Below are 12,500 nucleotides of genomic sequence, written 5' to 3'. Positions count from 1 at the left end.
CAAAGCCAGCACTTTCTCGTCAGATGTTTAAAGACCCTGAGTGTTGATACCGCCGGAGTCGAACTCACAACCTTCTGCATAGACGCCTGGTGCTCAGTCAACTGATGATGACAATGATGATGATTATGATTATTGTTATTATTATTATTGGGAGAAAAATAAAGTTAAAATGATCTATTGCACATCACAATAATAAAAACTACATAGCTGTTTGAAAACTAGATAAATATATACACTTAAATGAGACATACCGATAAAATACTATAAAAAGACTAATAAAATATAAAATGTGTTTAAAACGTTAAACACTAGCTCAAAAAAGTGAGCTTTTCGTTGGTTCTTAAATTCACTGATATTGCTTATGTATCGAATTTTGACAGGACGAGAATTCAAAAGCCTTGGAGCTAGAGCAGCAAGCGCCCTGTCACTTTAAAGTCACTGCTTACGAGCCAGAAGGCCCATCAGGCTGGCACTTATCTCCGGTTTCCGTAGCATGAGACAACTAGGAGTATTTATACTCCCCCCTGGATGGGATGCTAGTCCATTGCAGGGTTACCCCCAGCATTTCACCGGTACCCATTTATAAACCTGGGTGGAGAGAGGCACCGTGAGAGTTAAGTGTCTTGCCCAAGAACACAGCACAATGTCACCGGCCAGGACCCGAACCCAGACCACTTGATCCGGAGTCGAGCACTCTAACATGAGGCCTCCACGCCTCCCACACCCTGTCACTTTACTATAAACAAATAGAGAAAAGTAAAAACTACAAGTGTCACTGGGCTAATCACATCCTACTGTGTTTTCACAAGTCTAGAACTAAAACGTTACCTGCAACTACTCCCAAAGGCTCTCTTCTCGTGTACGCAAAATTTCCATTGGGAAGCTGGATGTGTTTACCACTGATTGTTGGTGCAAGACCAGCATAGTAGTCGATAACATCAGCACAGCCCTCAATATCCCAAATGGCTTCATGGAATGGCTTACCTAAAAACATCAGGAAGCATGCATCTCAAAGTGGGGATTAAAATCATGAAAAGAGAGACTTACTTAGAAAAAAAGACAAATGCCAACAACCTAATGTTCCAGATATCTCAAAATTCTTAAGTCCAGTACATTCCCAGTTGAACAACTATTGCGCGCATGGGTTTCAATTACGACCACGTTGATTTCCTTTGAACGTTAATTATAATACTTGACTCCTAATATCCTTAAATCTTACCGTTGTCAGTAACCTCAACAGTAGCTAATTCCTTCAACTTTGCCCTGATAATCCTGGCTGCCTCGCGAAGGACCTTACCCCGTTCCATTCCCGACATTGCCGACCACGAATTGAAGGCTTTCTTTGCAGATCGCACAGCACGATCCACCTCTGGTTTCCCCGATCCTTGTGTTTCACAAAGGATCCTTCCTGTGGCTGGTTCCACGATGTAAATTTCGCTCTCGTCTTCATTGCTGGCAGGATTTACTCGATGGCCGTCGATGAAATTCAACTCCTGACACGGTTTGTTCAAGTCGATTCCCGACAACCGTCGAAAAGAGCTAACGAGGAAAGCAACTCGACTTCTAGTGCGCACAGCGAAGCTAGGAGAAAGTATTGAGAACATAATGTCTTGAATCGAGCGCAAGTCCCTCGCAAGGAACCCTGGATAATGACTGCAGGGGCCCATTTCTCGACAACCTGGGATCAGGCGTTCTCCCGCCTCTCGAAAGTCCCGAAACTTCTCGGGTCTGTATCTTGAAAACGAGAATTTTTAAGCCATCAATTTTCACAACCATTTTGTTTTTATGGGCTCCTGTTTTTAGTTACTATATTTTTAAAACATACTAAGAGATCGGATTGCCTTTTCGTACCTGAAGAGGTATTTCGAATTTCGGGAAACGAGCCCCACGACCTGGAAAGGGGAATATGAGGGACACGCAAACTTGATTACAAAAACTTCTTTGCTTTTTGAACACTTCAAAGATGGAGTTCAATTACAAATTCGGAAAAAAAGAGTCATGTGTCGTGTGCAACAAGCAACGAGAAATTAAGTTGGATTAAACAAGGAATTCCATCAGTCGGGGAGTCGAAAACATTCAAGCGATTTTCCCGATCGATGTCTGCCGATCGGTGACGGGAAAACAGTGACATCAAGGATCATCTGAGATTTTTTTAAGCATCTGTGCGCGCAAAACTAGGCTTGGCTCGCAAGTTCACCACAATTACACAGTACAGGCTGCCGAACAGGTAGGTTTACTTTTGAAGGCTTTTAGGTTTCAGGCGCGTAGCGTGGTCATTTTTTCAAGTACGCACAAGTACATATGATCTAGAAACCTAAGTAAACTAAGCGAAAAATACTGCATTCTTTATTTCTTGTTTGAAATAGTTGTGTTAATACAAGCAAAGAACAAAGCGTCTTGCCCTTATTTTGAGCAAACTTGGCGCAAACAAAACATTGTTTTGGTTGTGCTAGCGTGACTGGAATTGTCAACAACGTTCTCGGAACGTCGCTCCTTTGCAACTTCGCCTTTTTGTTGCACGCTGACCAAACAACACTGTATTGTTTAGTGTAAAAAACTAAGTGAGAACATGGTATAGCTTTTGTTTTAGTTTTTAGAATTTAATCAAAGTGGTGTTTTCATAAGGAAATCTTGGTTGCGTACAAGTAAAATGTTAAAAATAGAAACAATTGCTTAAAATTTCAAAATTTTCTGGTCACTTCAAGTACGCACGTGCGTATTTGCGTATAGGACGCTACGCGTCTGGGTTTACTTTTAGAAAATTGTTCGCGAACTGTCCATTGTAAAAAAAAGGTTACACTAGCAGAAAATGCAACAGTAAAAGACAAAACTGGACAAAACAGGACACAACTGAAAGTGTATAGTAATTATTCGGGGAGGGGGGAGGGGGGGGGAAGGGGGTGGGCGGAGGATTGACCTTCTCAACTTGCTGTAAATTCAATCGCAGAAATACACCATTCTAGAAGTCCACTCTGACCAATCCAATATTTTCAGTCCTCCGATTTACAACCTTACGTATCTTGCAATCAGGCAGACACGACACAACTTCCAAAAAAGGTCAAAAAAGTGTAAACATTATGTATTTAAGACACAAATTACCACAAAAGTTATTACTTAAAAATGAACATAACTTTCCATGAGGGACCGACCATTTAACTCTTGGGGGTGGGGGGGGGGGGGGGGTTTGGGTGATTTCTGGTCAGCAAGTTTTTTTTTTCTAGCAACCTTGGTGGGCAGGATATTTTTTTCCCTCCTAAACGCTCTACAGGATATTTTTTTTCTCTCCATTTCTCTGCAGGATTTTTGTTTCCTCAAAAAAGTGTCGTGTTTACATTTACAGAATGTATTTACATTTACATTGTGGTTATTGCAGTAATAGTTCTAATATGGAGCTGCAAAGCCTTAAAATGTTGTAAGCTATACAAAATCATTCTTGTATAGCTACATGTTTTCGGAATGTCATTCTTTAGAATCATTTAATCTGGATTACCTAATAACAATATTCTCATGTTATAAAGTGATGCTCCACAGGTAGATTTGAAACGGTTTAGCTTCTTAATTTTAAAAAAACAGCTAATACAACTTGATTCTTCAAATAGAAAAATTTACCTCCATTACTGCTTGTGATAAGCTAACGAGTTTGGATACAGAGCCAGCCAGCAAGCCAGAAATCCCAGATCCCAATAACCGCAAGACCATTGAATGTGTTTATGCCCAAATTTGTGGCTTTCTTTGTGGCTTTCTTTGTGGCTTCCGGGACAGAATTATTGCATTGTCCAAAAGTTGCTGTACATCCGAGGGAGACATTTCTCCAAAGCTGTTGTTTTCAGCCATTTCACCGGACAAAACTTAATTTTTAAAATTCGCGCAGAAATTTTTATTAACACAATGACCGGCTTGGCGCACTGCTTTCCATATAGGATAAAAACTTGGTTTTGTTTGCTGATAACCGGGATTTGGCGAGCCAATCAGAAAGTTAGAAATGCAATAACCGAGGGTTGAGCATATACTAATTTATGTTATAAAATAGTTACGATAGTGCGCGCACTCTTATTGGTCAATAGCTGTGTTTAGATGAGAGTATGGAAACATGGCTGTGACATCACTCGAAGTTTGATTGGTTATGTGTTATTAGAAGCGTGTTTTACTTGGCTGGTAGGAAATATGAGCGTGTATCAAGACAATCTGTTTCAATCAAGAAGCATTTTCCATCATTTGTCGAATTATCTTTGAAAAATATTTTATAAAAGCAATCGAGGACTTTTTTCCGTGTTTCCATAGCCTCACTATGGGGGAGTTGGAAGACTGCACCAATCATGTCCCGAGTTCAATCCCCGGATCTCACATTCTTGTTTCGACTTCTTTCCTTTCAGTGTTGCATAAGTAGCCTTAAATACCCTTAAAACGGAGCACTGATGGAAAGAGGGGGGTAAAATGAGCGTCTGCTTCCTGGGAGAATACCCTCTAGAGGGTAAAGGAATTACCGACGTTAAATAATGTGTACATGTACCTTTACATTTACCAAAATATCTTACGAAGTAAAGACAACCGCTGCGCGACATGATGATAAAACCGCCTTCAGTACTTATATACAAACTTTGGTGCAATGATTTTTACACTTTGCATTAAAACGTAAGTTACAACACAAGTTGTAAGGATTTGTTTCAGGGAACAACTGTGTTTGAAGGCCCAAACTAAATTCGAACGTCGAACAGTGCACGCGAGTTTACTTAAAAGCCTTTTTTTGCTCTTTATGTCTTTTCCTTCCTTGTATGGGTTTTTTTGGAATGAACAGCTAAAATATCTCTAAAATGCCAGTTTTCTTCCCTTCTAATCTACAATGGAAATGGAAATACGAAAAAATGCAGAGATAAGGACTGCCACATTCTGATTCACCCATTACATTCTAAAGACAACGCGCTTTTGTCAGAGATAATCATTGTTATTGAGTGTACCGGGACATTATCTGGTATTTCCTACATTCAATTAGCTCTCGCACCACTTGTATCACTACAGGAAGCCCAATCTCGTAATGTAAGTTCTTATACACCTCTCTGTGCATACAGTGAGGAGAATGTATTGACAGCCTAAAAAGGGTCGAGGATTGTTTCCACTATGTCAACAAGACGGCCACGGAATGACACAAAAATTGTTTCAAGACACAAGTTAACCACACTCTTGAGGTATGACAAGTTTAGTTGAACAAATATAGAAATTACAACTACTTTTAGGCGGTAGATGAATACTCCCAATACAATGTCCTCTTCATGCGCAGAAAGATGCACCCAGTCAGCAGAGCCTTTCTTTAACTCAATTGGAAAGAAAGGACAGTCTGCAGAAGATTCTTTATTGAGTATGCGTAAGCCGTTGCTTGGAGGCAGTTTCAAACCCAGGCCAAGTCTCTATCGGTTGGCATTAGATTCCATCCACCAAAACCACCCTGGCAGAGAGAGAGAGACTGAGGTTGAATTCAAACACACTTCGTGACGCCTTGTACATAGTACTTCGTGTCAAGCCACCTTCACATTTTAACATTTAGAATTAACATGTAGAATATCTATACAGAAAGTATCCCAAACATTCATAAAAGCTAACCTTAGGCCTAGAAACTTTTCTTTAGTCCTAATTTGGCCTACGCTTAGCTTTTATGAATGTTTGGGATACTTTCTGTATAGATATTCTAAATGTTAATGTGAAGATGGCTTGACACGAAGTACTATGTACAAGGTGTCACGAAGTGTGTTTGAATTCAACCTCAGTCTCTCTCTCCGCCAGTAAGACTGCCAGGGTGGTTTTGGTGGATGGAACCTAATGCCGACCGTCCCTATCGCACTCGTGGACGCCATATTGATTTTGGTACTGAAGGCTCGATTTTGACCTTTGCTTGGTCAAAAATATGATGCACGCGCTGCGTAAACCTGTTTGACCAGAGTGACTAGTCCAGAAACTTGGGCTGCGGCGACTTGAAGACTTCACGAGATTTCTGCAGAGCCTCTCTTGCACGCCCTCTGGTGAGTTTAAGAGAGGATCTGCTCGCAGGGTGAGAAAGATGTACAAAAACTTACATTACGAGACTGACATTAATCACATTACTCCCTGAAGAAGTCAGACCGTGCCTGACGAAATATTGGTAAATCAAAAAGATATGTATCCTCACAGCCGTACAATCACCCTTGCAGTATTATTTGTTTTAACTCTACAAATTATTTGCTGGTTAGATCTCCCAAGATCCAACGCTTCCTCTTTGTTCAGCTGGCCCATGCATAAATAAATTGCCACAATTACAAGACTGGGCGACCTCTGGTACTACTTGTGGAATTCATTATTTATTTAAGAAAAAAACACAAAGATGAATTCATTGAAACAAAAAAAAAATACAATTCTGTAACTTCCTTATAAAAATGTATTGTAAAATAAGAGTTTGAAGAGACAGATTTTATTACTTTTTTTAACATGAATTCCTAGCCCCAGCATTTTGATATAATAATAAATTTGTAATATATGTAGGATATTACATGACCGCTCAGGGATACGAATTTTATCTTCCAGTCGCTCACTTGTGGAGGATACTTTATTATATAGATATTGATGAAATACCAGGATTTCTCCTTTTACTAAAAAATCATATCTTCACCACGCGCAGTGAACGTATCATTTTTATCTTTCACATGTGAGGATATCGCTGTCGTCATGGTAACGAACACGATTAGCCAATAAAAGGCGAGCTTCCTCTTCATTGTACGATACTTTTGTGCTTAAATATAATTCTTCTCTACTACATTAACATTTTTATTGCAAATTTTACATTATCATGATTTCTTTTTCATAACTTTCATATCTTGTTTCATCTTACACAAGATGCGTGTTTTAGTGGTTGGTGAACAATTTTTCATCATTTCGAAAATGAATAAAGCAAGTTGTTTTAAATCTAGACATTTCATCAATATATATATAATAAACAGAACATTACATGGCCGCTTGGGGATACGAATTTTATCTTCTCGTGCTGAGAGATACTTGCAGCACTCGAAGATAAAATTCGTATCCCCGCGCGGCCATGTAATATCCTCTATATCAGCACGAGAATATAAAATATAACGGACCTGTATCAAGCGGCCACCCTCAATTGAGCGGCCAGTTTTCAAAGTCCCGATAACGCGGTATTTGTTACCTGTATCAGGTGGTCGGCCAGGGTTTTTATATGATACGCCATTAAATTGACCTTAGACCACGCACAGTGAGTCTTTTTAGTGATCCTGTATCAAGTTAAGCGGCCAGTTGCTCCCGAGGGTGGCCGTTATACGCAACTTCGAACTTATATATATATTAATGAAACGTTCAAATTAAAAACAACTTGTGTCATTCATTTTCGCAATGGCAAAGAAGTGGTCACCGACCACCAAAACACAGTCAAGTTGTGTAACGTGAAATAAGATATGAAAGTTATGAAAAACAAATCATTATAACGTCAAATTGAGCATTTGAAATGGTCCGAGTTCATAAAATAATTCGGATAGTACGCGCACTCTCATTGGTCAATAGCTGTGTTTAGATGAGAGTATGGAACACGGCTGTGACATCACACGAATTTGGTTGGTTATGTGTTGTAAGACGCGCGTTTTGATTGGCTGGTAGGAAATATGAGCGAGAATAAAGAAAATCTGTTTCAATCAAGAACTAAAAAAGACCAGCATTTTCCTTCAGTTGTCGAATTATCTTTGAGAAATATTTTATAAAAGCAATAGAAGACTTTTTTCCGTGTTTCCATAGCCTTATCTAAACAATCGGGGGAGTTGGGAGAATTCTCTACAGTTGTGCAAACCCTCGACTGCGTCTCGGGTTTGCGTAACTGTCTCGAATTCTCCCAACCCCCCCCCTCGTGTTTAGATGAGGCTATGGAAACACGGAAAACGTCCTCTATTGCTTAAGTAGTCGTAGAGAACAATAATAGACCTCTTTAGCTTGTACGTTTTGTTTTCCCATTTCAGAACATGTGATGTTACTCTAGACAACAGTTTCTTTCAAATGTCGTCTTATGCACGTGCTTATGTTTAAATCACGTGGTCTGAAATGGGAAAATAAAATCCCATGTACAAGCTAAAGAGGTCTACCATATTACAATGAATGAATCTTACAATGAATGGAAAGCTCAGTTTTTATTGGCTAATCACATGTGGAAAATAAAAATAACATCCTTTTAGTAAAAAGCAAATCTGGTATTTCATCAGTATCTATACAAAATGTATATATTTATATGAAGTGCGTGTTATAGACGAAATGTAGACTGAAGTTTTCCTCACACTTAATTGACGGACAATTTAAGAATTTGTCACTTATAGACACCTGAAATATTCAGGTGGCTCCAACGGGATTCGAAACCATGACCTCTGAGATGCGGTGCAATGTTCTACCAACTGAGCTATGAAGCGACACAGTTGGGAGCAGATCAATTTGTTGGGCTCATTTGTTCCTATGAAGGGACTTGATGAATGAAATAAATTTTTATATGTATGAAGTGCGGGTTACAGAAGAAATGTAGGCTGAAGGTCATGGGTTCAAATCACGTTGAAACAACCTGAATTCTTCAGGTGTCTGTAAGAGACAATTGCTTAAATTAAATGGAGGTCATGGGATCATTTCAGTCTGCATTTAGTATTTATATAATAAATGTTTTTGCAAGTTTTCTTTAGTGAAAACAATTCAACGCTTACAAAGATTTCTAATATTTTAGTAACTCCATTCATTCAGATTGAATCTTACGGTTAACATTTCTTTTGTCATTGTGACTTACGGGTTTCACTGCAGTTCCAGCAACTTTATGCGCCATTCAAAGGAAGGGGGGTATCATCTTACAAAAATGTCTGGGATTTTCATCTTTTTTCATAATGGTGAAAACCAAAGATTTTTGTCTCACTTAGGGGGCAGACCTTTAAATACCGAACTAAAATGGCGATTAGGCCTTGCAAATTAGGTTTTGTCATGTTCGCTTTGTTCTTTTGTTTTATGGATCTTAACTATTTCGGATCCAGTATATGAAAGACCAGCCCACTTAGTGGGGTTCACAACATGAACTTCTTTCAGAGCTGACGTACATGTAGTGGCATTACAGTCTCAATGCTTGAAAGTTACATGTATATCCAGGAAGGTACTCAAGACATAGCAGCTCATGCTCGTCTTCTGTGCAAAACTGTCATCATTTAGCGAGACTAAAACTTGAGTTACTCCCAGACTGGTCTCTCTTTGAAAGGTGACTCAATGTCTCTCAACAATCATCCTATCAGGTTTATGCAAGAGCATAAATTACTATAGTTTGTTTATGATTTAAAACATCACAAAAGCTCTAATGAATTGATCTGATAACTGACTATACCGGGGTAATTCTTACATAATGTTATGTTTAATGTATTGATAAATCCATGAGCTCAAAAGAAAATGTTCTCACTATTCAAATTTGACATCCGTTAGGACAATAATGATAATGATAATAATAATATTATTATTATTAATTATTATTATTATGGTTGTTATTATTACTATTATTATTATTGTTCATATATCTCACACCACTTGTTGTATCCATGGTCACGTATCCCTAGGTCATCAAGCTATAGGTGCCTAGGGTCCTTCTTAAGATCTTTGCTGTTCCCAACAAGCAGGCTCTCTGGAGGTGTTCCTGTCTTAGTAACCCACATCATGAAGTTTTTGGTCACTGCCCCAAGTCACCCAATTACAATTGGAACAACTGATATGCTTTTACAGTTCCACCTCTTTTGTATTTCAACTTTTAAATCCTGGTAGTGGTCGATCCACATCGATGATTTGGCACATCATCATCATCATCATCATCATCATCATCATCATCATCATCATCATTATCGTCATCGTCATCATCATCATGTTGCCGTTATACCATCTTAACAGTCATCTACAGTCTGCTACAAAGTCACGTTTGCTTCAACCTGACTTGATTTTGCTCTTTGGCCAGTGCAGTAATATTCTATGAAAGGATTTGCGAGATAATAACCAATACCACAGCCAAGAACAACAGCCAGAAAAAGCCATACATTATACGTCATTGCCACTAGCATCAAGAAGTATCCTACAACGAACTGAAACATGTAAAGAAGAGTTTCTTTCAGCCAAGCTCTCATTTTGAACCTGCAAAAAATTGTGCACAAGAAGGTTGTTCATTAGTATAAAAATGGCCAACCTGAAAAGGTTTTCTGGTTGCCCAAATGTAAGCAGATATGTAAGCCCAAATGTAAGCCAGTAGCAAGGAAAGGAAATGGAAAGGAAAGAGCAAGTACTGAAGTAGACTGCTCACAGTCCCTTCTGAGTTAGTCTGACTGCCCGATTTGGTCACACAAGCGAGCCGAGGGAAGAATGGTGACAGAGCGAGATCTATTACCATTCTCTCTCGGCTCGCTTGGGCAACCAAAGCAGGCATTTCAACTAACTCAGAAGGGACTGCAAGCAGTCCAGTACAAAAGAGGCTTTTTTCATGGGAAGAACTTTCATGTCCAGGAATGCAAGTTATCCGATGCAAGCCCAATTTTGATATCCAAGCTGCTGAGTGTCCCTTTTAAGTCTAAGCCTTCCCTGTTGCACCTATTTCTAACAATAAGGTTAGGGTAAAGATTAGCGTTATTGTTAGGTCAGGGTAAATGCAGCAGTTTATCCTTACTTGAGGAGCATCATTTGGGCAACACTTTGTGACAAGACACAAGTGATGTTGAAGCAGGGAAGAAGAGAATAGGGGACACTTTGCAATGCTTTTTGAGATCCATGTGTACCTAATAAGCCATTTCCTAGTTCATGTCCACCTCCTCTTCAAAGGGAGTCTAATTGCGAAGTTTCTTGTGATGGTAATTAGGTCTACTTTACATATGAATGAAAACTAATTTTCATAAGAAAAACTTCGCACTTAGATTCACTTTGAAGGGGAGGCAGACATGAACTCGGAAATGGCATGTGACTTGAATTTCTGGATATACAGTGCATCTGGGAAGAGAGGAACTTGCTATTTCTTTTCAGGCACCCCCCCCCCCCCCCCCCTTCAACTTCATTTACCGCACATCCATTTCTTAGTGCACCTATTACACTATCCAGTGTTACTCTCTTCCCGTCTTCCCCTACAATAAAACAGCAGGGATAAAAGACTAAGAAATCATATGAGAATTGAATTGAATTGTTGCCAAATAAAAGCAACAACTTCATTGCCAATGCCTTAACCTTTGGATGTCCAAACCGGCCTAAACCAGCCAGACTTAGTATTTTACTCTGTCTAATACCAGACGATTTTACTTGTCAATGGAGAACCCCTGGGAGTCAATGGGTTAATTTACCTGTAAAGAGAATGATGTTCTTAGGTTACTAAAAGAGCAGGGTCATTGCAATTATAATAACTCCCTAATTGTAATATCTTCCTAACTGTAATATAATAACATTTATTGGATGAGGCCAAGCATGTTATTGAGAGTTTACAGATTTAGGTGGGTGTTATCCAATGAAGCTAACATGTTGAGACAGAAAAGACCCTATGAAATATTTTTTCTTTCTTATTTGTTAGTACGAATGCTTAACACCAAAATGGCAAAAAATTGAGCCTTGATTTGGATTCAAAAGATTTTACTTGAAGTGCAGGTTTTAGATTCTACTGAGTCCACCATAACTCATGTTCATTTTAAATTGACCTGTAGGTCCTGAGGAGCTGGAAAGAAGAGGGAACAAATCGAAAAGCTCACTCGATTAGAATGCAACATGCAGGAATGCAGAATTACTAACTATGCCAGAAACTCAGTGCTGCATGCCAAATCAGTCTTGTACTAACACAATGTATTCTTAGGTGATCAAGATTGATGCCTTTTTTTTCCTAGACCCATCTCTCTAAGGAAACAACAAACTTTGAAGTTCCCATGAAGTTCTCTTAGTAAAAAAACAAGTATGGTTTCAAACACTTAACACAGTGGTTGTTACGAGCTTTCACATCATTAAGTCTTTAGATGGCGAAATTTCACTTGTCATACCTTTATCGTGTGAGTTTACTATAAAAAAAATTAAGATGCTCTCTCAATTTGCATTTTTTTTTTCAAAATTGGGGTAATTATTACATTGTTTTGTGGACCAGCTAGCAAGTGAGAGAAATACATGTAAGCATGTAAGCATGTAAGGTTTATAAATAATTTAAAAAGGCATCAGCACTGATAAGACAAGATTGCTTTTCTGAACAGTAAGCTAATATTAACACCACAACATTCTAATGAAAAAATTGCAAAATTACTAGTACCTGGGATGATTGCGATGTGAATTCGCAAGCAGAGATGTTGCCTCACTGTCTTGTTTTTGGGGTGTTCTTTGGTTTTGACGATGGACCTTGTAAGACTTAAATGTCTCAAACAGTACTGCGATTAAAATCACTGCTATGCAGGACCCAAACATGCCTAAAAAGGAAAAAATCAATTGCATTTCACATTTGCGTGTGTTCGTTTTCCTTTTGACAA

At 38.8% G+C, this 12,500-nt stretch overlaps 2 protein-coding genes across 3 annotated transcripts in view; both read right to left on the bottom strand.

Annotated features, from left to right (window-relative positions):
- Positions 1–1,682, bottom strand: part of LOC137993075 (4-trimethylaminobutyraldehyde dehydrogenase-like) — an 11,821-nt gene extending 10,139 nt beyond the window's left edge. The window contains exons 1-2 of the mRNA XM_068838731.1: positions 1,220–1,682; positions 829–984 (exon numbers count right to left, since the gene is read on the bottom strand). Coding sequence (XP_068694832.1) covers positions 829–984; positions 1,220–1,667 — 604 coding nt within the window. The 5' untranslated portion in view covers positions 1,668–1,682. The remainder of the gene's footprint in view (positions 1–828; positions 985–1,219) is intronic.
- Positions 1,683–9,149: 7,467 nt separating this feature from the next.
- Positions 9,150–12,500, bottom strand: part of LOC137993074 (protein SLC31A2-like) — a 7,568-nt gene continuing 4,217 nt past the window's right edge. Inside the window, exons 3-4 of one of the 2 annotated variants that reach the window (XM_068838729.1) lie at positions 12,287–12,440; positions 9,150–10,158 (exon numbers count right to left, since the gene is read on the bottom strand). In XM_068838729.1, coding sequence (XP_068694830.1) covers positions 9,936–10,158; positions 12,287–12,440 — 377 coding nt within the window. In that variant the 3' untranslated portion in view covers positions 9,150–9,935. The remainder of the gene's footprint in view (positions 10,159–12,286; positions 12,441–12,500) is intronic. The other variant, XM_068838730.1, reaches the window with a different exon arrangement.

Source organism: Montipora foliosa, chromosome 2, assembly GCF_036669935.1.
Source record: "Montipora foliosa isolate CH-2021 chromosome 2, ASM3666993v2, whole genome shotgun sequence".
In the NCBI taxonomy this organism is placed as follows: domain Eukaryota; kingdom Metazoa; phylum Cnidaria; class Anthozoa; order Scleractinia; family Acroporidae; genus Montipora; species Montipora foliosa.
The sequence above is the reverse complement of the archived record's forward strand: the minus strand, read 5'-3'. Positions and strand labels throughout refer to the sequence as shown.